Genomic DNA, 23,321 nt, shown 5'->3' with positions numbered 1-23,321 from the left:
CATTTTGGGTGGCTGTCTTGCACTTGCCATAATGTCTATTGGACTTCCATGGTCATGTAAAACCAAGATCACTTGTAGGAAGAGCAAATGAAGGAGGATAAATTGGAGCCAAGTGGACCCTCTAGGATTTATGCAGACCGCAGAACAATTATCCCTTTTTGACAGAATGCAAACAAAAAGAAATTCAGATTAAAGCAGGAATTCCTAAGACACATACAGAAAAGCCCTGGGCTACAAGGTAAAAATTACACTCATTTAAAAAACAGAACGGAACAAAACCTTGAGCCCAAAAGTGGGACTCAAATCCTGCCTTTTAAAAAAAGCGCTACATTTGCTGTAATTTTAGGCTTTTAGCAAAATCACAGTTACCGAGAAGAGACACCAGCAGCCTCATCCGCTAAGAGCCTGAAAATGAGAAGGCGGCCTAACAGCTGCTTGAAGATTAAAAGAAAGGCCACCAGCATGGATGGGTTGCAGCTCGCTGGGGCTTAGTTCCAGCCATCAATCGTGGGCAACATTTTAGATATTATGGCTGTTCCCTATTGTTGGTAATTTTCTATATCTTTAACAAATCCAAGATGGATATTCATTGTCAAATGCAGTTCCATAAATCCAGTCATCATCCCCATCCACACTAAAACAAAAACACTGCGATAAAATGGCCAACAGCCAGCCTAACCATGGTTAGCTTACTGAGGGGGCCTTCTGTACTCCTGTGCTTCTCATTCTTCTTCCCACCTGTGGCTTTGGAACTGGTTAGCATTACATGTCAATCTGCAAACATTTTCAACAACCACAATTAATGTCAAACCACAATGTACAACCATGTTTGGCACCAAGTTTGCAAATGTAGTTTAACTACAGTTAATGGAAAGGTAAATGCAGATACACTACAATAAAACCATAGTTAGCACCATAGCCTGACAGGAGGCTAGGAGACAGGATCCCTATGTGAGAGGCAAGAAACGGACAACCACGTGGGACTACTGTGATCACCTATCCATGGTTAGGTTATCAGGCAGCATTATATCTGCAGCAGGTCTTCTTGGCTGATGCACAACTTAAAAAAGAGTCTCTGAAGGAAGACAGGATATGAATGTTTAGTAAACAAAACAACTTGTTTCCTTACAGTCTGTTTTTTAAACTCAAGTCCCTCTTAGGAAGTTCCACCACCTCCCAAACATTAACACAGCAGATGAAATCCATCACAATGTCCTAGAGCAGAGTGTGATCTGCTGCAGAAGGCCCAAAACAACAGGACCTTACCATGCACATCCTGATCTCTCTTGAATTGGTTAGGTATTTGGCTCTCAATCGTGCCAGAAAGGACTAGTAACTAGGAACATGAATTCCCTAAAGCTCAAATTATTTAGGCTCCAAATGAGCACAAACTATGCAGATCACTGTTTCTCAAACTGTGGGTCAGGACACACTAGCTGGGTCGTGAGGCAATTTCAGGTGGGTCCCCACTCATTTCAATATTTTGTTTTTAATATATTAGTCTTGATGCTGCCATGGTATGTGACTGCATTTGGGAAATGCTACAGATCGGTACTTTTAACAGGCTACTATGTATATGCTTTTGACAATGATAGTAAATGGGACTTACTCCTGGCTAAGTATAGATAGGATTGCAGCCTAGGATTGTTAAAAATTTTCCTGTTTGATGATGTCATTCTAGTCATGACATCACTTCTGCTGGGTCCTGACAGATTCTCATTCTAAAAAGTGGGTCCTGGTGCTAGAAGTTTGAGAACCACTAGTGTAGATGATTCAGATCAACCAAAAGGTGTTTGACCCAGTAAAAATCCTACAGGTCTGAAAGTACACTCCATTCAATAAAAGCATTTAACAGTGTCTAACTGGACATCAATGCATTGTAATGAGTGTAAAGGTCTAGGAGAGATTGTATTGTATTGGCAACCTTCAGTCTCGAAAGACTATGGTATCGCGCTCTGAATGGTGGTTCTGGCACAGCGTCTAGTGTGGCTGAAAAGGCCAATCCGGGAGTGACAATCCCTTCCACACCGGGAGCAAGTGCAGTCTGTCCCTGGTCTGTCTCCCTGACTATGGGCCTTCCTTCTTTGCCTCTTAGCCTCAGACTGTTGGCAAAGTGTCTCTTCAAACTGGGAAAGGCCATGCTGCACAGCCTGCCTCCAAGCGGGCCGCTCAGAGGCCAGGGTTTCCCACTTGTTGAGGTCCATCCCTAAGGCCTTCAGATCCCTCTTGCAGATGTCCTTGTATCGCAGCTGTGGTCTGCCTGTAGGGCGCTTTCCTTGCACGAGTTCTCCATAGAGGAGATCCTTTGGGATCCTTTGGGATCCTTTGGGATCCTTTGGGATAGGAGAGATTAGAGTCTGAGAAAAACAGAGGGAAGACTAAGAGAGGCATGATAGTTAGAACTGGGGTAGAAGTGCCACCCCATATTCACAGGGGATAGGTTCCTGCTGCTTCCGTGACACCTGAATCCATGAACAGCAGCAGCAAACCCTTAACAGTAGATTCTGGCAACCAGCAAGAAAATGGTCCTTCCTTTATTGCATCTGTATATTTTACTGCAATGAAGGTAGAACTATCAGACAAACCCCACTCCCTTCTTGCTGACTCCCAGGATCTATCCAGTCAAAACATGCATCTCAGCAACTGGATCGCTTAGAGCAGGGATTTTCAAACTTTTTCACCTCTTTTTCAATGCACATGAAACTTTTTCAATGCACACTGACAAGGCATTAAAATTGTCAAGGCACACCATCAAGTTTTTGACAATTGACAAGGCACACCATACTGACAATGGGAGCTCACATCCCCTATTGGCCCTACTAATAAATGACCTTCCCTCAAATTCCTGTGGTACACCTGTGGACCACTCGCGGCACACCAGTGTGCCACAGCACAGTGGTTGAAAATGGCTGACTTATAGAAAGGTGGGGGGGAGGCAGAACCACAGATAACTGAAACCACGGAAACCAGGTCTGTGGATGCAGGGTGCTACTGTATATAAAGGAACTGAATGTGTGCAAGCTCAGAAAATCTCCCCTGGTTTGCTTTAAAGTTCTTGAAAACCCAGCCTACTATAAAGACCAGCTCTAATGATGCCATTTTTAAGTCTCTCTATGAAGACAAAGGCTTGAAATAATTTTAAAATGAAGTTGGCATACCAATAGATTGATTAGATGCAAGACTGGACAATAAAGTTTATTATTCACCATAAGAGGGAAATTATACTATTAGCCAATGTTCCCAAGTCACTAATTTACAGAACCTCCAGTTATCCTATTGTTATCAGCTTTATGGCATACCGCAGTAACTACAGAGCCACTCTAATAAATTTCAGATAATGCTGCCCAAGATCCTAGCCTGAAACTCTTACTTGGGAAGGAAGTAAAATGAAGTTGACCCCTGTAGAGTTATGCAGGTTATCTGGCCAACACCTGTCCTAGACTGCCCTCAGCCAATCCAGTTTCAATTTCAGGCATCTCCCAAATGCCCCCCTCTTCTCTTGTGGTTAACTGCCAGCTCTGGGAGTAAACAGGAAACGCCATCCTCCTGCCCTCTCAGTATTCTCCACCAAGATGGGAACTTCCAACCATAATTTGAACCAAAGGGACTATGCTATCCTACCTACTTTTCTCCCTCCCTGTACCCCAAGTATCAGGGATCAAGCAATCTCTGTAAGCCCCAACTGCCTGCACATAACTTATCTCGGGGACAATCTGGGAAGGCAGCAAAGGGTCCTTAAAGATTATAACACCTACTGTGGCATGAACTTTGAGGACTAGAGCCTGCTTTGTTATCTGACACAGCAGATGTCCACAAAAATCAACAATGCAATGAGTGTCATTTGTTTTTAAGATGCCACCAGCTGCTTTGTCATTTTTGTTGCAACAAACTGGCTGCCTCTGGAATTTGGGAGGAGGGTTCAAACAACTTTTGTTTCCTAGTTCAGAAACAACTAATTTCTTTCTAGCTCCTGCTGTACTCTTCCAAAATTCCCACTCATTTCAATGGGGCTTGAACAGGAGAACTTCCTAGCAGATTGAGCTCTATAGTTCAAGATCTTTTTGCCTCCCACGCTGCCAGACTTAACTGCACCTACAATCCACTGCCTCATGGTAGTGCCACCTTTGCAGATGTGATAGATCGAAGGTGATTTATAAGTCGCTTTTCACCCCAGTGCTTTGTAAAAAGAGAGTTATTGAAAACCATACAGAGACCAAAGCAAACTGCATTGCAAAAGACTGACCCAGCCAGGCTGCTGCTGGCATATTTATTGCTCCTCATTTGTGAGGCACAAGAACAGGGGAAAGCCAGGGACAGAAAACACAAAAGGGGAACAGATCTGCTGCTGCTGCTCTTATACACAGGACTAAGAAAGTGCTTTCTTCTCTTCCCCCCCCCCCCATGAATTATTATGGCAGACCTGAACAGATGTCAGCCTGGCATTTGAGCCCTGAAATATAGTTGAAGAGCAAGTTATAACTAATGCAAAGGAAAAAGGATGAGTGTCAGCAAGCAGCACTTCTTTTCAAATTTCAGATAAGCTTCTGTAGCCTTAGGGAAGGCCTGTCGAAGAGAAAAGGGAGCTGGAATGGGAAGCTTTAAGCTCCACTTAATAAGTAAGAGTTCCAAATGAAAAGCACCATCGTTTGGCGGGAGAGCATATGTTCAGCATGTACCCAGTTCAGTTGCCATAATCTCAGCAGGGCGTCTCCAACTATCTGTCCTGGTAAGATACCCCAACTCAAGACACCCTGAAAGACTTGGGTAAACGGCCAACAGACCGTTGGGGGTCAGAGTGGCCTATACTAGTTGGGAGAAAACAATGTCATATAGAATTACTGGGGGGGGGAGGGAAGAGAAAGGAGGAGGAGGAGGAAACTTGCTACACTCTCTGCCTTGAGTCACTACACTGGATTTGTCTCTTTTCATAACCTAAAGTTAAACCCTTTTAGGTGAAAGGGCATAGGGTGTCCTTTTTAATTCAGAAAGAAGCATATTTTATTTATTTTTCACATTTTTATATCACCCTTTCTCCAAAGAGCTAAGGTGTTCCCCCTCCTTTTGTCCCCACAACAACCCTGTGAAGTAGGTGAGACTGAAAGAAAGTGACTGGCCCAAGGTCACCCAGGAAGCTTCATAGCCAAGGGGGGATTTGAACCTGGATCTTCCAGGTCTAAGTCCACCTCCCAAACCACTACACCACCTTGGCTCCCTGGGATAGTTCAGTTACCAGACATTTCATTAAAATGGCCCAACTCAGAAGCAGCTATGAAATAGGGTGTGGGATAACCAAGGATATTGTTCTGTTTTGACATCTGACCGCAGGAACTTCCTAGTGTTTTCTAGGAAGCTGCACCCAAGGCCTGCAAGTGAAAGACCAGGAACAAAGTGGGCATTCAATTGGCAATGCTGGATGCTAACTTCAAAACCCTGGCAGAAGCAGCCTATTGGGCTCTGGGACAACATCTGATTCTGCCTTAGACCAAACACTGCCCAAGTCTGCCCAAACCAAAACTGTATATTTATGCTCCTCTCCAAGGCACCTCCTTCTAAGGTAAGCCAATCCCACAGATAAGTCGAGGGCAGGTTTTGAGTCAACAATCATGGAATTTTCTATGACCCTCAGATAAGTCGGGGGTTAAACTTAAGGAGGTGTCTGACTATAGTTTTGTCTGATTTCACCCAAGGCCAGATCCTGAAAAATAACCCGCCACTAATTGTTACCTAAGAACTGTAGTCTCTAATTTATTCAAAACATGGTAAAAGATCATAAGATACAATTTTATTCTTTTTAAATTCTGGTCTTCACCACCTTTTGTAAACACTATCAGAGTAAGTGCACTGTAAACAACATACCAGTAAAACTCAATAGGACCTTTAGGGGTACTTGAAAAAGAATGGAATAATGGCAAAAAAAAGGCAGGTTGTGCTCCAGAATGCCTTGCAAGGCAAGAATACCTTGCAAGGACCAGCAAGGCATGAATGGAGGTAGCTAGTTGGCTGTGAAAGCCACACCAACAGCTAGTTTTTGGTCATCAATTCATGTATGAACCAGTGATTGAAAACCAGCACAGTAAAAAAGCTGAAACATAATGTGGAAAGTGATCAATCAGCCAGAATTTCTCAGCACACTTCTGGTGCAAAACAGAGCAAAGACAGAGTCTTCTGTTCTTCAAACGGAGGAAAAGAAAAAATATGTTATGAATACATGAAGTCTGGGTTTTCATAGAGAGGAGATGAGGGTTTGTATTATTAATTACAAACATTTTGCTAATATGAAGGGTACAATTTATGGAAATGGGCTGCCAAAGGAAATGCAAGTGAAAAAGGTTGGGAAACACTGCAGGAGATCCATGAATCAAATCCACCTTTAAGGTGTCTGGTGTGTTAAGCCAGAAGCTCTACATACAACATACAACCCATAACACATAACTGAGAGTGTGCAATTCAATTCACAGCAGAGAGATGAGATATTTGCAACCCTTTTTACTCAGAAGTAGACCCACTGCTTTCCACGGGTATTATTCTGAAGTAATGCTGCACTGAATTTTAGCCTGGGACTTTGGATCCCATCCTGATGCTGGAGAAAAACAGACCTGCCTTGCAAGCATTTGCAAAGCAGAACCAGGCTGCAGCAGAAGGAAGGAGAATAAAAGGTTAACTTTGGCTGGAATTTCCCAGAAAAGTTATTATAGAAACAAATGCATCTCTTCTATGAGCAGTGCCTGCCTGCTGCTTGAGATAGAAAGGAAACTTTTCAGAGTTGAAAGGCTCTGCCCTCTGATTGACTCAGAGTTAAGGCAAAGTGATATTTGGAGCTTGATTACCTGGCAAAAATTTTACTTACTATAGGCTAGTATCTACGGTATGTCTTTTTTTTTTTTTTTTTAGTTTGTAAGCCCTTTGTACTTCTCTGTCCTGAAGAATGCCTAGCACACTGTTGTAGCACTTCATTTCTCTTTAGATTTGGTACTCACCCATCTGCTCCACTATCTCAGGTGGGAACACTCGAGAAGCAAATGCCCGCCGGAAAATGTCAGAGAATTCCTTATCGAGACCTCCAATGCCCATCTTTTCAAAGTTCCAGTCAGGATTGATAATAGACTGGCGATTTTCCCTGGTTTTGGATTTGCCTGGGGAAAAAAAAAATCAACATACAATTTCAAGAACAAGAAGTTCAATGGAAAAGCTAAAACATTTTGTTTCACGTATGCAACATGTTAGCAAATTTCAAACACAATAAAACAGAAGCCTGGTATGCGATACCAAATTAGTAACAGCTGGCACAGTGGTTAAACACATGAGCCAGGAAGTTCCCAGTTCAAACGTCAGTTAAGAAGTGAATCTACTTGAGGACCTGGGCAAGCCACTGTCTCTCCACTTCAACCTAACAGTACCACCCAATCCTAGGAATTATAATCCTAGCCTATTTATATATGATCATTACACAAAATGATTGCAAAATGTTTCCCATACTTTAAGAAGAGCTATACTGTGTAAGTACGTCCTGAACAGCACCTTAACATTTACCAAGTCAATTGAACTCTCCCCATATTTGTGTTAACAAAACAAGCAAAAACACTTATTGCTTGTGGGAAATAAGTGGGGAAACACTTATTCTTGGGACTCTTTGCAAACAGAAAGGCTGATGTAGGTGAAATAATTAACATTTTTGTTCTTTTTCCTCTGTCTCCTTATAAAGAGAGAGGTCTTAAGATAGCCTGGAAGTCCCACTATCCTAGAAAACCTGTGCTCTCATCAATGTGGACAGTTACCTAGAAACTGGGATATTATTGGAAGGATGCCCATGTCATAAGGAGTTATGTGTAAATACATAAAAACTGGCATGCAAGCAGGAAACACTACCCACCCTCACCCCCCACAAAGAAGCAAGTCTCATGGACATGGAGATGAACATGACAGCAATGTCTGTAGAAGACCAATAGTGATCTAAAGGGTGAAGAGGCTCTCATGGCTCCTTTACCCTTCCTCATAGCCTCCAGTTACTCTTCCCTAATCATAACTTCCTACTGCACCCAAGCAGCAAGTTTGCCCCTTGTTAGTTTTTGAAATGAATCTGGTGTCCGTGGCTGATACTTTTCTTCTCCAGAGAAAGGGAAAAATTTATGTATTCTTAGACACCAAATATCAAGAGGCCAATAAAATCTAGGCATCTTATACATAAAACAACCTTTATCTGTGGCACAGGGGAGCTACAGATGCTTTCCTATGTAGGACACATAGCAAATGCTGCTGGTTCATCCCTATCATCAATTTCAGTGATTTGTCACAATAAAAGCACTGCAGAGAAGGAATTCTCTTGATGACAAAAAGGAATATGGGATGTTCTAAACAACTTTAACAGCAATGGGTTGATTTTTTTAGTTCTTTTTTTATACTGTGTAGTATATTCCAATTTCTTTTTAAAATTGATTTTCAACCACACATAATAGTAATTCACATTTTTACAATGCTTTATTTACCCAGTTCCCTAAAAGGACACACTTTCCCTTTTAGCAAAGCAAAACAGATACTAAATACAATTACAACAAATGGCCATCCATCTAAAGCTATTTTAAGGGCCTACTTCAACATTCAGGTAAGATCTTTCTCCATACAGTTCTTCATTTCCTTTCACTAACACTAACTTAACCTTTGCTGCTAAATTCCATAGCTTAAGCACCCATTCTCACAAAGGTGGAGTCTTATTTTGACTTGATTCTAGCCTGATTGTGCTAACACTTTGTAAGTACAGTAATTATTTTCTGTTAGAATGGCCAACTGAATCTATCTGCAAGTTGTTCTTCCGAGACATCTATGGTAACATACCACACCAAATAATATTCTACTGGTCTTAAATTTATTATTTACACCCTACCTTTCCATGGGACAATATTCAAGGCAGTTCACAAAAACAAAACTGAAAAGCGACCAAGCAACAACAAAGCAGAAAAATCACAACAGTCTCAAAATAACAAAGCAAACAAATATTCAAGGCTATGATAAGCACACTCAAAAACTTTCCTAAAAAGTTGGTTGCATGTTGGAAAGCAACAGGAAAAGAGTAATGTGGACCTCTTTGGAGAGGGTATTCCACAACCTGGATACTAGTCAAGAAGTCCTCATCTCTTGTCACCACCTGCCATACCTCAGATGTGGAATGGGGGAAGGGCACCATCACTGGGGCCCAAGTGACTCAACCAAGTCCACAAGCAGGTTTCTACAACTAGAGCAGAAAATTACCTGGTACACAACAACACAAAAAACTCCTATAATTTTGATAAAAATTAGTAAACACACTGTATGGCCTAAAATTACTTCATCTCTGAGAACTGCTGTCATGTTCTATATTATTCTTTTCCAGTTTATATTCAGTGCTGAACAGCTCCCTCAAAGTAGCAAATATACTTTCTTCTGTATTTTGTACAGGGGGGCCCCCATATCCACAGATCCTGTATTCATGGATTCACTTATCTTCAGATCGGGTCCATCCCTCAGCGCTCATAACCTGGCACAAACCCCCTCCAGAGGCAAGAGGAGCTCTGCTACCCTCATGTACGGAGGGGCTTCTGAGCTCAGCAGAGGCCGAAGATGTCCATTTCTGGCCTCTGCTGAGCTCAGACCGACCTCTGAGACTGAAAACGCAACTTCCTGATTCACAGAAAAACTGGAAGTGATGTTTTTTATGCCTTATAAGGCATTGGGAGACCCAGGGAAACCCTCAGAGCTCAGTCTGAGCTCAGCAGAGGCCAGGGACAGACGGCCTGTGCTGAGCTCAAAGGACCCTCCAGAGTCAAGGAGAGCAGCCACCCAGGACCACAGGAATTGGTGTTCCTGGACAGTCTCTAAGGCAGAGGTTCTTAACTTGTGTGGTCTACATCCCTAGGAAGCAAAGGAAGAGGACTCCAAGGGTGTGTGATTGAGGTGCTCCAAGAAAAAAAAGCACCTGGACACATTGTTTTTACTAGACAAGAACAAGTTTTAAAACATTTTTTAATTTGGCCCTGACTAATGGTCCAACAAAAGCCAGTAATATATCTTCTTATTGACTACAATATTTATTGCTTTCAGCTTTCTCATTGATTTTTCTCATGAGTTATTTGATGTCTTCAAATTCTAGGAAGTGAACAAATTTATGTTCTATGACTGAAATTTATGATTTTTTAAGTTCCACATTGTGCCATATACGTTCAGTACAATTTCAGGAAAATAGTAAATAATAACTGAAATAAAATTAACAAAACAAATATTCTTTGGGGGAAGTGTGAGCAGTTCAAAATCTTCGGTAGGTGCATGAGGCACAGTATCTAGTCCAGCTTCTGTGAAGGGAAAGTTGTCAGTTTGGTTGGGATTCAAGCCTCTCATGAAGTCAAGCTGAAGATTAGGAACAGGTTCTGGGAGGTAAGGAAACTGCTTGAGGAGCAGGGCGAAGATGACAGAATTGAGCCAAGAAAAGTTGTTCAGAGAGAAGCCTATAAAGAAACTCTGCAGCAACTGATGTCTCAAGAGGTTAAATTTTATGGGGGCGGGGGCAAGAAAGAGGTGCCAAAGAAACTTGTCAAGAAACAAGGTGACTAGACAAAGCAGGCAGTAGCCTGAACGGCCGAGATCTATAGAAACAATGGGTGAAGGAGGCATGGAACTAAAAATGGAAGAGCCAAGGAGAACTGGGAAAAAGCTACACAGCACCTAGAGACAAGCGTAGCTGTGTAAAATGATAAGAAGGTAGCCACAGGCAGGCAAGGCAGGTCTGAAGGACAATGTACATGAGGCCAAGGGGGCTTCGGATTGGTAGATTTAAGTGTGGCTCTTCCCATGGCAGTTCCGCCTCTACTTCTAGTAGCTTCTACTGTTGTGGCTTCTACTGACACTGGAATATAGGAACCTCCCAAAAGTATGGGCGCAAAACTAATGTGTGGAGACACTGAATTTCATATACTGATTTGAAATATCCACCAGACCATTATTTGGCCTCAAATATCTAATACTTTATTCATTTCCTAGAGCGGGGGGGGGGGGGATGTATTATTCTTCCCAGCTCAAGAAAGCAGTCATGCTCACAAAGCCTCCAGCCTCACCCTTTCCATTTTAGTTTTCTTATTCTCTGCTGCCTCACTCTGGTCATGAGTGGTATTTAATTTCAACAAGCAAAAGGAGCCATTCATTTCACTCAGGAGGACAATTCTGGGTTGATTCCAGAATCAAATCCCACAGCAATGCCTTGTTAAAGAGCAAGGATTAAGTACTGGAATGAGCAAATGAAAGGGACTGAAATTCAAGCCACTTTAAGCAGAGTAATGCAATGCAGCGCAAAACAGAACTGATGCTTAAAAAAAATTTACCAACACAGTTATCAACATCTTTCCCAAAACTCAGTATTAAATAGATGCACTTAGGCCTCATATATTCGAGAACAAAACACACACTCCATATTATCCACAGCATCATGGCTAATGTACAACAATCCTTAAAGACTGTGAACTGACTTGCCTATGAAACACCTTCCAAGGAAAGCCATTTTTCAACACAAGGAAGCCAGAGTCAATGGCAAATCCAAAGTACCACCACACCCAGCACAGCATACCACAGCTGCCCAACCTAAAAGAATTCCCCAGAATTCCCAAATCGAAAAAAGGAAAATTCTGAGACAGTCTGGGTGAAAAGTATCACTGGCTACTGCTCCAACCTGTTTGATTGGGGTGGCAATGACCTCACAACCAGCCAGATTTGCATTCTCCCACAGAGATTGCAGGATAGGGGTGGATGTTTAGCCAAAGAGGGAATTTCAAGGAATCCTGGTGTGGCCTCACAGAATAAGGATGCACTTCCTACTCATTTATCATTTATCTGGTGCATGCATAGTGGTTAGTCTTTGTCACAGCTTGGCCCACTCACCCAACCAGCTTCTCTGAGCCTTCCATGCATGGAGAACAAACGAACGAGAACCAGAAAGTAAGTGAACATTCAATTGAATGAATGAGAACCAAAACGCAAGTTCCTGCTGGATACTTTGGCATAATCCTCCTCCCCCACGGCCCGCAGTGAGACACAGGAAGGGAAGCCAGGTGCAATTTCTATCCTGCAAGGGGATGCTGTAGAGTGAGGCTTTCCCCACCTGATGACCAATCTTCCCTGTAGGAAGAGCTATAAAGGATGAAGTGGGCTTAGTTCCCTCCTTGCAAGGGACCTCAGAGGATGCCCTTGCCTTTTCCCAGGGTGTGTCTGAGCTGCTTATACCCCATTTAATTTAATTCTGAATCTCTCCTTTTTCCCAGGTTCTTCACCCTGTCTGAAAAAGTTTCTGGAAAGTCTGAAGCTTTAGGGTGAAACTACACATCACTGTGGCTTTGTTTCTGCAACCACTCCCACCAACCAGCCAGTCCCCACCAGGATCCTTTTAGTTTCTGAGACCAGCCAGGAGAAAGGCAGCTGTCAGAGGAGGAAAAGTTTTGGCATCACCCTTCCTGCCTACTTCTTTTCAGTTGGAACTTAACCTTCCACTTATCTGCTACTTAGATGTGACCAGGGTTCAAAGATACATGCCTGCTGCTATCCCATGCGCTTCTGCACGAATGAATGCTCCCAACTTAGGAGCATTTTTCACTTGCTGGTTCCAGGCCTAGTGTGATCCCCTCCCCAAAACACACAACCACCACTACTGCCCCCACCTCCTTAACTTTAAGCAGCATCTCTTGTCTCCACCACTGTGAAAAGAAAGGATCATCAGAACATTAACACCAGGCAGCTATCCTGAAGAAAAGTTTCATGGGTCAGAGGTGACAATGCTGGACTAGGTGGTATCTAATTAATTATAAGGCAGCACACTATGTTCATGGACCAAATGTGTCTCCTCCTCTAGCTGCCAGTTACAGACTGGCTAGCTGCTGATGCCTTCTGCTGAGCAAAGTGAAGAACAGCAAAGTGGCAGTTAGACCCAGACGGCAAATGCAAAGATCTTGGCATTTCATCCGACCCTGTTGTGGGTAAAAGGTGTTTGGCTGCTGATGGAACCAGAGAGAGGGGATAAGGTGGAAGGTGGTCCCAGAATAACAGCTGCAGGGACCTTTACTACCTGCAGAGGATGGGGTCAGTGAAATTCCTTCTGCTGCACAACAGTTACTATCCTCTGAATCTGGTTTGTCATCCTCTCTTATTTGTCCTTACTACCTTTCTTTTTGAAAACACACCCACTTTTTAAAGTTGGCAATACCTCTTATCAGGATGCCATCCAATTGTGGGTCCTAACCCATCATAAGACTAGAAGTTTAGAATATTTATTGGTAAGGAACCAGGCTTAAAATACTGTACATAAAAACTATGCATTAATGTAGTCATCATCCTTGTTTATTCATGTAGGCAGTTAATTACAGTCATTTGGATGGAACAGAAATATACAAGTAGAAAATCAAGAGTGGGAAAAGAAGCATCTTGAAAATGAGGCCCAGATGGTGATACAGAAAGAGGTGGGGAGAAAAGTTCATCTATAAAATCTTCCCATGCCTGCTAAGGAGAATTAAAATGAATTCCAGACATGTAACATAAACAAGAGATAATACAAGCTCATAGTAAATCACTTGCCTGGAGACTTTTAATGACTAAGAACTTTGTGGGCTAGTAGCTTAGTGGTAAGGATGGTATTTAGTGCTTTGTAGACTTACTGGTAAGAATGCATAACTGTTTCTCATTACCAGACTTACCAATGAGAGTAAGAGAGGAACTCTCAGCCTTTTCAAATGCAACTTGACTGTTCCCGACAACAAGACCAACGTCAATCTGCATATGGAAACAAATAAAACCCACAATTAAAAGCCTTGATTCTCAGTAATCCCCAGAGAGTCACAGAAGGCAAGGAGTGTCTCATTTCTATATTAAAACAAACTCTGCGACAGTTCTGTTAGCAATCTGCTACCAGAGAATATGAAGTCATAACAACACAGCTGGCATTCAGCCTCTTGACAATATTCTTAGCAGCATAGTCAAAACTACTTATTTATCAAGATTAGCCTATCCATGAAAACATGGAAAGGGACTTGGAATCCAGGATTCTAAAAATGAATGAATGAACATTCACTAACTTGGGGTCGATTCAAATGTTCCTTTCAGACTGGACACCACTCCTGATGTGTTTGTCAGCATTTCCAGAAGCCTTTGACAAGTCAATACCCCATCTCTTACACTCTGGGTAACACAGCACTCATTCCTCTTTCTAACCCTTCCTTCTCTGTTCTTGCTCAGGATTAAACTAACTGCTAATATGACAACTTGCTCAAATGAGAAATTATCTTAAGGGGTCGTTTTTGAAGTCAGTATTATTTTGCATCATGGCAAGAAAGTGTTCATTGAACAGCCAGTAAAAAAAAAATGCCAGTTCTTCACTTAAAGACAGATGTGTCAGATGATTACTTATATGGGTGAATGAGACAAGAAAGATCAGAACTTCCATATCACCTTCTCTAACATGCCCACTGACAGATCAAGACCTAGGAACCATCTGGCCAGTTTTATTTCCAACGGCCTTATATGAAGTCAGACCATTGGCCCATCTAGCTCATTATTGTCTGCACTGACTGAAAGCAGTTCTTTGGAGTTTCAGATTGGGATCTTTCCTTGTCCTACCTCGAGACAGGAATTGAACCCGAAACACGCCGGCAAAGCATATGCTCTACCTGTGAGCTATAGTTCCTTTCCTGATGCAGTGGAGTGTTTTTCAATGAAGCGCATTCACATATTCAGTGATTATGGAGATTCAACTGTGGCTCATACCTTCTGTTTTTTGCCCGAGGCAGGCTCTCCTTTAAGGATGCTGGGATCCATGGCTTCAATGTCTTTGACCAAGAGGCCGAAGAGTTTGTCATTAAAGCTAAACACAAGCTGTGGAAGCAAAAAAAAGTTAAAAGTATCACCATGCTAACAAAACACAGGACAGATGGGAAAGTGGCACACTCATTTTGTGATTTTCTGTTTTTAATTACCTACATGGTTACAGAAACCCCTGGCTATTTAAATAAGATTGGTAGCTTGAATCAGCAACTCCTGAATTGACTACAAATAGAATTTTTCTTGCACCTGATGATGAAGAGTCTCCTTTGCAAATAAGACTCCAAAAGTTCCAAGCCCACAAAAGAAAATTTACAAGTCACATGCCCTTACAACAATTTTTGTCATTGGAAGCCTAAAAGAAAATCCATATCAACTTTCAAAAAGTTTAATTACCACAGGCAACTAGGAGGATGGCTATTGGCTACACTGACACAAACCAGTTCCAGGGCATGGTCTGAATACACAAGATGATACCGTCATCTTGCTGAAATAGAGTTGGTCTAATCAGCTCCTGGATGGATGACCACCTGAGAACCCACATAAGCCATGCTGAGTTCACTGATGGAAAAAGGGTGGGACAGAAATGTAATACACTGGTCCTCATAGGATAGCTATGGTTGTACTGCTTACAAAGACGCACAGGAACACAAACCTGTTGCCCAACTGAGAATGCCTGGTTGTTGAACTGCTGGATGAACTCTGCTGCCATTTTGTCCGAGTCATAAGGGTTGGAGTCAATACTCTTCTTTTGCAGAAAGTCTATCTCAATGGTCATGGTGCCAATGCACTGCTTGGTCTTATCAAAGTTATACTGAGAGACTGTACAGAGGAAGAAACACACGCTTTAGTACAGTGGCACAAGATCTCAGCCCAAGTCATTCCCAGCCATCCACAAGAGCCATGACCTCAAAGAAAAAAAGAAAACTCTGGATATATAAATCATTCTTCTAACTACAGGATGGCATTAAGGATGAGGATGATGCATTTTTGATATATAGTTCTATGATGATGTTTTAAGCCAGCATGAGGTCTCCTTAGCAGATATACATTCTAAAATAAATACATAAACAAAAAAGCTATTCGAGGCATGCTGACCTAGGAGCATGCTCCAATGAACACAATTGGAAAATTAGCTGCCTCTGATTGCCAGATGCAGGGGAGGGCACCAGGCCACAGGTTGTGTCTGTTGTCTTGTGAGCTCCCTCAGACATTTGGTGGGCCACTGTGACATACAGGAAGCTGGACTAGATGGGCCCGTGGCCTGATCCAGCAGGGCTATTCTTATGTTCTTATGATTATATTGTAAGACTCTTTTTAAAAAGGAAGAAATTCACTAGAACAGTCTTGTGCTGCATACCTCTTCCCCTCCAAAACAAGTAGTACAGCTTATCTCATGTCACATAATCATTTGACCCAGCATTTCCCTGCTCCTACAGCATCAGCAAATGATGTAAAGGTGGTGGGATAATGCCCATGACAATAGGACACAAGCAGTGCAATCCTTGGCCCAGCTTGGTCCATTGCTCATCAGATCTCTCATAGTTTACACAACCTGTTGAAACCAACACAGCAAACAGATACAATCCTTGTGCTCAGGACAGGCTCTAGTGTGCTCTTTTACTATCCCCTGTCTGAATTACCTGTATTTGCTTGTTTCCTTAAACCGATATATTTGCTTGTTTCCTTAAAGCTCCCAGAGCCTCTCACAAGAAAACTGTTTCGTGATTTGGTTATTCAAGGACTCCAAAACTTCTGTCAAGATCATGTGCCCTGGCATGAGGCAACAGAGCAGCAGATGGGAGCCCAGACTGTCTCCATTTGAGAAGAACAAGGGCAAGCTTTCTAAAGCAAGAGAACTCAAAAACTAATGTGTAATGCAGGTTGTTTTTTAAGCTTCAGAGCCATTAACTTTGAATAAGATTTCAAGATTGATGAACCTTGAAACAAAAGGTTATAGGCTGTTTCAGACAGTTAAGTCAGTTCATTAACTTCAAAGCACATAGCCAATCAATTTTGAGTTTTGCTTACAAGTCAAATTTTTGTCCTTCTCATATCCATGCAACTGAAAACTCAAAAGTCTCTTCTGAATTAAGAAAACAACTTACCATACCATCTCAAGTACTTCTGGCACTGGGCTTGTTAATATCACACACACCACCTCCTGCCTCACAACCCAGTCTACAAAACCACAGACCTTGGCCATTTTGATGTTTTTCAGTATCTGCTAAACTCCATCATGAAGTCTGTCATTTTTCTAGGACGAAATGGTAATGACCCTTGGAGAACTATTTTTTCCCCCTTTGTCAAAAAGTGGCAGCCAAGACACATTTCAAGGTCATTCACAAGCGAAAGCTACTGAGCTTCCACCGAACTATCACAAAAAAACTGTCATATTTCTTATTTAACACACACAGACATACAAACATATAACATACATTTAGGAGTGCTAAATACCATATACCATTACTAATTAATCATACTATATCTCCTAATCTACTTACCCATCTATTTCTACCTCTTATTGATTTATCCATTTATTTATATAATATACAATAAATTTTCCCTAATGCCCTATACTATATTTTCTAAATATTCACTTTCTACCAAGCATAAACTAACTTCAATTGCTCATTAATATTAAAACAAAATAATCTGATTACCAAAATTATCACCTCAGCTATTTCAACTCCAGTCTAATTACACTTTTTTTCCTTTGGCATAATAACCACAACAATTCTTCCACACGTTTACATTTCCAGCTATATTTTTTTAATACATTCTAACTCATATTTATCAATTTGATACGTATTTTTTTTTCTTCAAATAAATTTGAGCCATTGTTTTTGCTGAATAAATCCAATTTTCTTTAACCCTCAGATTACCCCTCAGGGTTCTTTTTCTTTCTTACTTTCCATTTTTTCTCCTGTAATATCTTTGATAATTTATCTCTATAACAGAATCTGATAGATCCACACTTTCTTATATAGGGCGTGTACATTCTTCCAGTTAAGTGGAATATATTTTCTCCTTCTTGTTCCAACAAATTTTGTGATTTGTGCACTCCTGTTACTCTGTCCATCATATCTTTCTTGATCTCCATCAGTGCCTCTTCTTCGTCCTGTTGATCAACCTGTTGATTTTCCTCCTTGTCCGCTTTTCCACTCCCTTGTTTATCTTCTGCTTGTTTCTTCACATCTTCCAATTGTTCCTTACACACATCTACCTGGCTTGAATCTGCGAGGGCCAACTCAGCTGTTGTCGCTCCATAACATGTAATTTCTCCATATTAATCAAGATTTTCTGTATCCACATTTCTGGAACAGAATCCATTTTGCAATTTCTCTCTAGACCACTAGATGTCCACAACGTATTATTCTCTTTACTTCCACCACATCATTACTACTCTGCCATCCACATTCCTTACATATTCCTAAGGATTATTTGAAGGTCTAAAAAATGGTTTCCCATGTTTCAAAATTCATTAGATATTTAAATAAATTCAAAAGCTCCATCATGAAGGAGACAAACCTATGTTTTATGCCAAAGTAGCCTTTAATTTTCTTAATCCAACTGACAGACTCAAACCCATGATCTGCAGAAATATAGTCAGATACCTTGCCACTTAGCCTCCATTACAAGTGTAATAATGACGAGCTACAGTACCATGTAGTGTAAGGACTGCTAAATAAACAGGGAAGCATGACATCTGATGAAATACCCCAATATTTATCCAAGCGCTCAAGAGCTAGGGCCTGATGAACTAAATGGCCAAGTCCTTGTTTGGCAGCTGACAACAAGCCATACAATTGTTCATGTTATTTAGGTGGTTGGAAGAAGGCCACACTGTTTAAGGGTTAATCTGCAGCATGAGTTAAAATAAAGCCTTCTGCAACCTTGCAATCGCTAACCAAAAATATACTCTATAAAACAAGCCAGTTTTTATTTTGCAGGTGGTCTGCACTTTACATTAAGGAATGTGCAACATAAGGACAAGGACCAAAAATTAATTTGTACAGGAGACTCACTACAGTAGAATCAGCAAATTTTGTACCTAGCAGTTCTGCCTCCCACATGTAGAGCACCCATGAATGATTTTTATTTTATTTCAGCAAAACACCCACAACTAGGATAGGGAGAAAGTTAGGAAAGTGGAGCCCTGTATACTGCACAGAATCCTAAAGGGGTACATAACCCCCCCACATGGTCTGCACTCTCATACAAGTAATCCTTTGTAAGAGTGGCTGGGCCAAGCATGTTCTGACATGAAGGCCAAGGTTGGCTCACTACAACAATGTCCAGGTGCTGCTGATTTACTTGTTCCCATATAAGTGGGTGACACTCAGTTATAAAGAGGTGCACTTAGGAGCACCACTGAAGTGAGAGAGAGAAATGTCAAGCTGATCCCATCATCTGGGGGGAAAGGCAGGTTTGTCTTGTCAACTGTATCCCTCACTGGGGCTCTATTGATTCTGTTCCAAATAACTCAGTGGTCACCTCTGAGAATTGGGGCCGCTGTCTGCACAGCCCCACCCTCGGTTTTATTTCTTTAAAACACAGAAATATGCCTGAAACTGATATGCATATATACAAGCCTGCATACCCTTTCTATATGTGTTTCTGCTTTTATAAGCAGCCCACTGGTTTAATTACATGCAGGAATAAAGCTGCCTCCATCACTAATTAGTCCTTCATGTGCAGTTCATATGCATCCAATTTGTAAGAAAAGTTTCCACACTGCTAACAGGGGATTCATTTCCTGATTCAAGTCCCCAGAAGGAACATCTTCAAGTAGAAAAAGAACACAGTTGTCACGTTCATGTGGGAAGTTCCCTACACACTTTCCTCCCTGCTCTTCACTGGGAATAGACCTGCTGCAAGTCAGAGCCAACATTCCATTTTCTCTCTTTTGCAATTCCAATTATTATATGCATCATAATGCCAATTGGGGTTTCAATGTTCTCATTTAGAAAGAGATTGAGAATTAAGTGATCCATCAAAGAGGCATTTTATGCAATTACTATTTTACAGCGTTGCTAATGACTGCACAGCTTTGTCAAAATCACAAATATGGAATTTGAAATGACTACCTTAAGTGCTATTTTTCAGCCTCTCTTTGCAGAGCTACATACAAGTTTGCAGCCCACAACTTCTGGCTTCTTCCACACTCCCAAAATTATATCAGCTGCAGCCTATAAAATGTGAGGCACAAACACTGCATTAGCTGAAACCTCTCTCCAGGTTTTATCTAACTTTGGTCAAAGCTGGCAAGGGGAGTGACCATGTAGTTCAGTAGCAGAGCACATGCACTGCATGAAGGAAGTTCTGAGTTCAGTCTCTGGCATCGCTGGTAAAAGGATCTCAGGCAGCAGGGATAGAAAAGCCTCTGTTCTACCCGAGACCACAGAGAAACACCATCAGAATAGATAATACTGGCCTAAACAGGTCAATGATCTGATACCAAAAGGCAACTTCTTATGAAATATGGTATAACTTGAGCATCCAGCACCCTGGACAGCGCACTGCAGAATACAGTCTGGTATTCTGGGCAGGAGGTCTGGTCTAGAGCAGGGGTGTCCAAAGTTTTTTGCAGGAGGGCCACATCTTCTGTTGGACATTGTGTCGGGGGCCGGGGAAAAAAAGGAATTAATTTACATTTAAAATTTGAATAAATTTACATAAGTTTACATAAATCAATATATTAAAAATGAACTTATATGAATGAATGAACGAAGGTCTTGCAATAGCTCAAGGACTATAAAAGGCCTTGCACAAAGCAAGGCTGGCCTTTCCTTTGCTGCCCCTACTGCATCACAGATGTGAAACAACAAGCAGTGGAGGGAGCTCTCATCCCACAGCTCACACGAGAGGTCAAACAGTTGCCCTCCCACTGAGAGCAGTTGCATCGGGCCAGTGTGGGCTCCAACAAATCTCCGGAGGGCCAGAGGCTCATTGGAGACTAGGAGCTCCCTGAGGGCCGCATTGAGAGGCCTCTAGGGCCACAAGTGGCCTCAGGGCCGGGGTTTGGGCACCCCTGGTCTAGAGGGTTGAGCCTCCATTTGCCTGAAGATAACATCCGAAGGTCGCCAGTTCGAGGCCACCGGCACTGTGCGACCTTGAAGCAGCTGAGAAGCTGAGCCGAGCTATTCCATCTGCTGAGCGTGGGAGGATGGAGGCCAGAATGTGCGACTAGATCAAGAAACACCTGAATGTTGTGGTTTCTTGAAAGACAGAAACCTTCTTTCAAATTGTAAAAATCCCTACTGGGATTTAATTTGCCTGCCTATGTAAACCGCCTTGAATAAAGTCTAAGAAGAAATCTGAGGACCAAGAAAGGCGGTATAGAAATACCTGTATTATTATTATTATTATTACTGAATTGACAACACCACACATTTTGGAAGGGTGAGATAAGAGTGACATTGTTCATCAGTGTCATGGGTTGGGCTAGCGGCCTCTCTCTTTAAGAGAGGTTTTAAGTTGGTTGCTAGGCAGAAGAAGACCTGAGGCTGTTCGTGGGTGATTAATTTGTAATCTGGGGTATAAAACCTGGGTGTGAGTTTACAGACAAAGGGAAGGAAGCTTGGGTTAGTAGTCCTTATGCTGCAGCATGTTAGAAGGCAGCTAATGGAGTATTATGCTGTTGACTGTTCTGCAATGTTTGTAACTCAGTACTCTTACTATCCTGTACATAAACCAGCAAACTTTTTGTGTTTTGAATGCTACTGTAAATGCATGTTACTAATGTTTATGAAGCAACAAGGTACTAATATTTTCTTGTAATAAAGATCTTTGGTTTGAAGATTTAGTGCACCAAGGGAATGTATTTCAGAAGAGCCTGGGTGCTTATGGTGTTGTAAGTGGACCACATTATCCTCAAGGGCTAGGTGGATTAGGCTGGTAAAGGAGGGTATGGGTTGCATCCTGCCAGGTTTAGAATTTTCCCTCATCTCTCCCTGACACTTTGGATGATAATTATGGCAATCAAAGCAAAGGATTGCCAACTATTTGAATTACGCATTGTGCTTTTCTGTGGAAATAACCATGGAGGGGTCAGGAAGAGTGACAGACAAGCTCCAAGGACTGCAGATGAATAATCTATTGCAAACATCCTTTGCAATAAGGATGACTATGACTAGGATACTCCTAGAACAGCAATTTATCAGAAACATGAGATCCATGAAGTTCACCACTACAGCTAGTGAAAGTTCTTGTAATTTGAAATCATCTGTTTTGGTTTTTAATTTTTTTTTGCATTGTATGGAAAATGTCAATAATTCAGTTTTTGGCTGCTGTTGGAATAGCATTACATATATCCATATTGCATGATTTTGCACCATGGTTCTTATATACAGGCTTAACAACTTAATAACAGTTAATAACACCACTTAAAAACAGTTTGCTTAATGACGGACCACATATAAGATGGTGGTCAAAGCACAATAAAGATGCTCTTAATAAGGCAATCGCATCTCCCATAGCCTGCAGCAGAGTGTCTGTTTACACAACAGAGAGGCTCTTAATACAAAGAAGAGGCAATCAATCTCCAATAGCCTCTGCAGTCAGCTAGCATCTGTTTACACAACAAAGGCAATAGATTGGACTGAATGTTCACTTAATGACCTAATCCTATAACAACAGGGATTGGAGAACATAACCCCGTCATTAAGTGGTGCACACCTGTATTTGCAAATAACTGACAAAGCTACATGGACCTATGCAAGTTTTCTAAACAGCTCGGTACAACTTTGTACAACAGACGGTTAATAGGTTATGTGGCCTTTTGCTTAGACAATTGTTCTGAGTAGAACTATACTTTCTCTTTGTATTATTTGAATCAAATATTGATGTACATTTAAAATCATAAAACTTTTAATTACAGTACCCCAAAGGAGATAAGTCATTCTGAAATAAGCTGGACATGTACATGAACACACACCACACCATACCACATAGCTACATCCTTTTACATTCATCACCCTCTACCCTTTTTTTTCATTTTCACTGGATGCGTGTTCCCTTTTCTGCAGAATGAACATGAAACCCATATAGAGATCACCACCAAAGATCTCACATGTCTACGTCACTGTACAGACATGCACTGGGAAGCCACAATTCATCATGACTTCCCAGCACTAGTACACGAAGTACATTAATGGTGAATAAAGCAAATTCACGCTCCACTTATGAATTCAGTCATTTACAAATTATTTTTAAATATTCTGTTGATGATCTTATTTTTTACCCTAAGGTTACTTTGGCTAAAACTAATCTTATTTTTCTTTCTGTTGCTGATTTAATCTATTCCTTTATTGTAATCTGCTCAGAATTCAGATGTTTTGCTTTATTCTTCTCCCTCTTTTACTTCACTTTCTTCTATTGCCAATGTCAATTTCCTCTGTTGATGTAGAAATTTTTTTAGTTCGTTCCTCAATTTTCTTCTACCTGGATCACTGCAGTTCTTCGTTAGAAAGAGGGCATCTGAGTCGGCACATGATTGAGAT

At 41.5% G+C, this 23,321-nt stretch overlaps 1 protein-coding gene across 2 annotated transcripts in view; it reads right to left on the bottom strand.

Annotated features, from left to right (window-relative positions):
- Positions 1-23,321, bottom strand: part of NSF (N-ethylmaleimide sensitive factor, vesicle fusing ATPase) — an 88,571-nt gene that overhangs the window by 45,166 nt on the left and 20,084 nt on the right. For both annotated transcript variants that reach the window (XM_066628313.1, XM_066628314.1), the window contains exons 5-8: positions 15,473-15,639; positions 14,764-14,871; positions 13,698-13,773; positions 6,978-7,133 (exon numbers count right to left, since the gene is read on the bottom strand). In XM_066628313.1, the coding sequence (XP_066484410.1) occupies positions 6,978-7,133; positions 13,698-13,773; positions 14,764-14,871; positions 15,473-15,639 (507 nt within the window). The remainder of the gene's footprint in view (positions 1-6,977; positions 7,134-13,697; positions 13,774-14,763; positions 14,872-15,472; positions 15,640-23,321) is intronic.

The sequence above is a fragment of the Tiliqua scincoides genome, chromosome 5 (assembly GCF_035046505.1).
Source record: "Tiliqua scincoides isolate rTilSci1 chromosome 5, rTilSci1.hap2, whole genome shotgun sequence".
Taxonomy (NCBI): domain Eukaryota; kingdom Metazoa; phylum Chordata; class Lepidosauria; order Squamata; family Scincidae; genus Tiliqua; species Tiliqua scincoides.
This window is presented reverse-complemented; position numbering and strand designations above follow the sequence as displayed.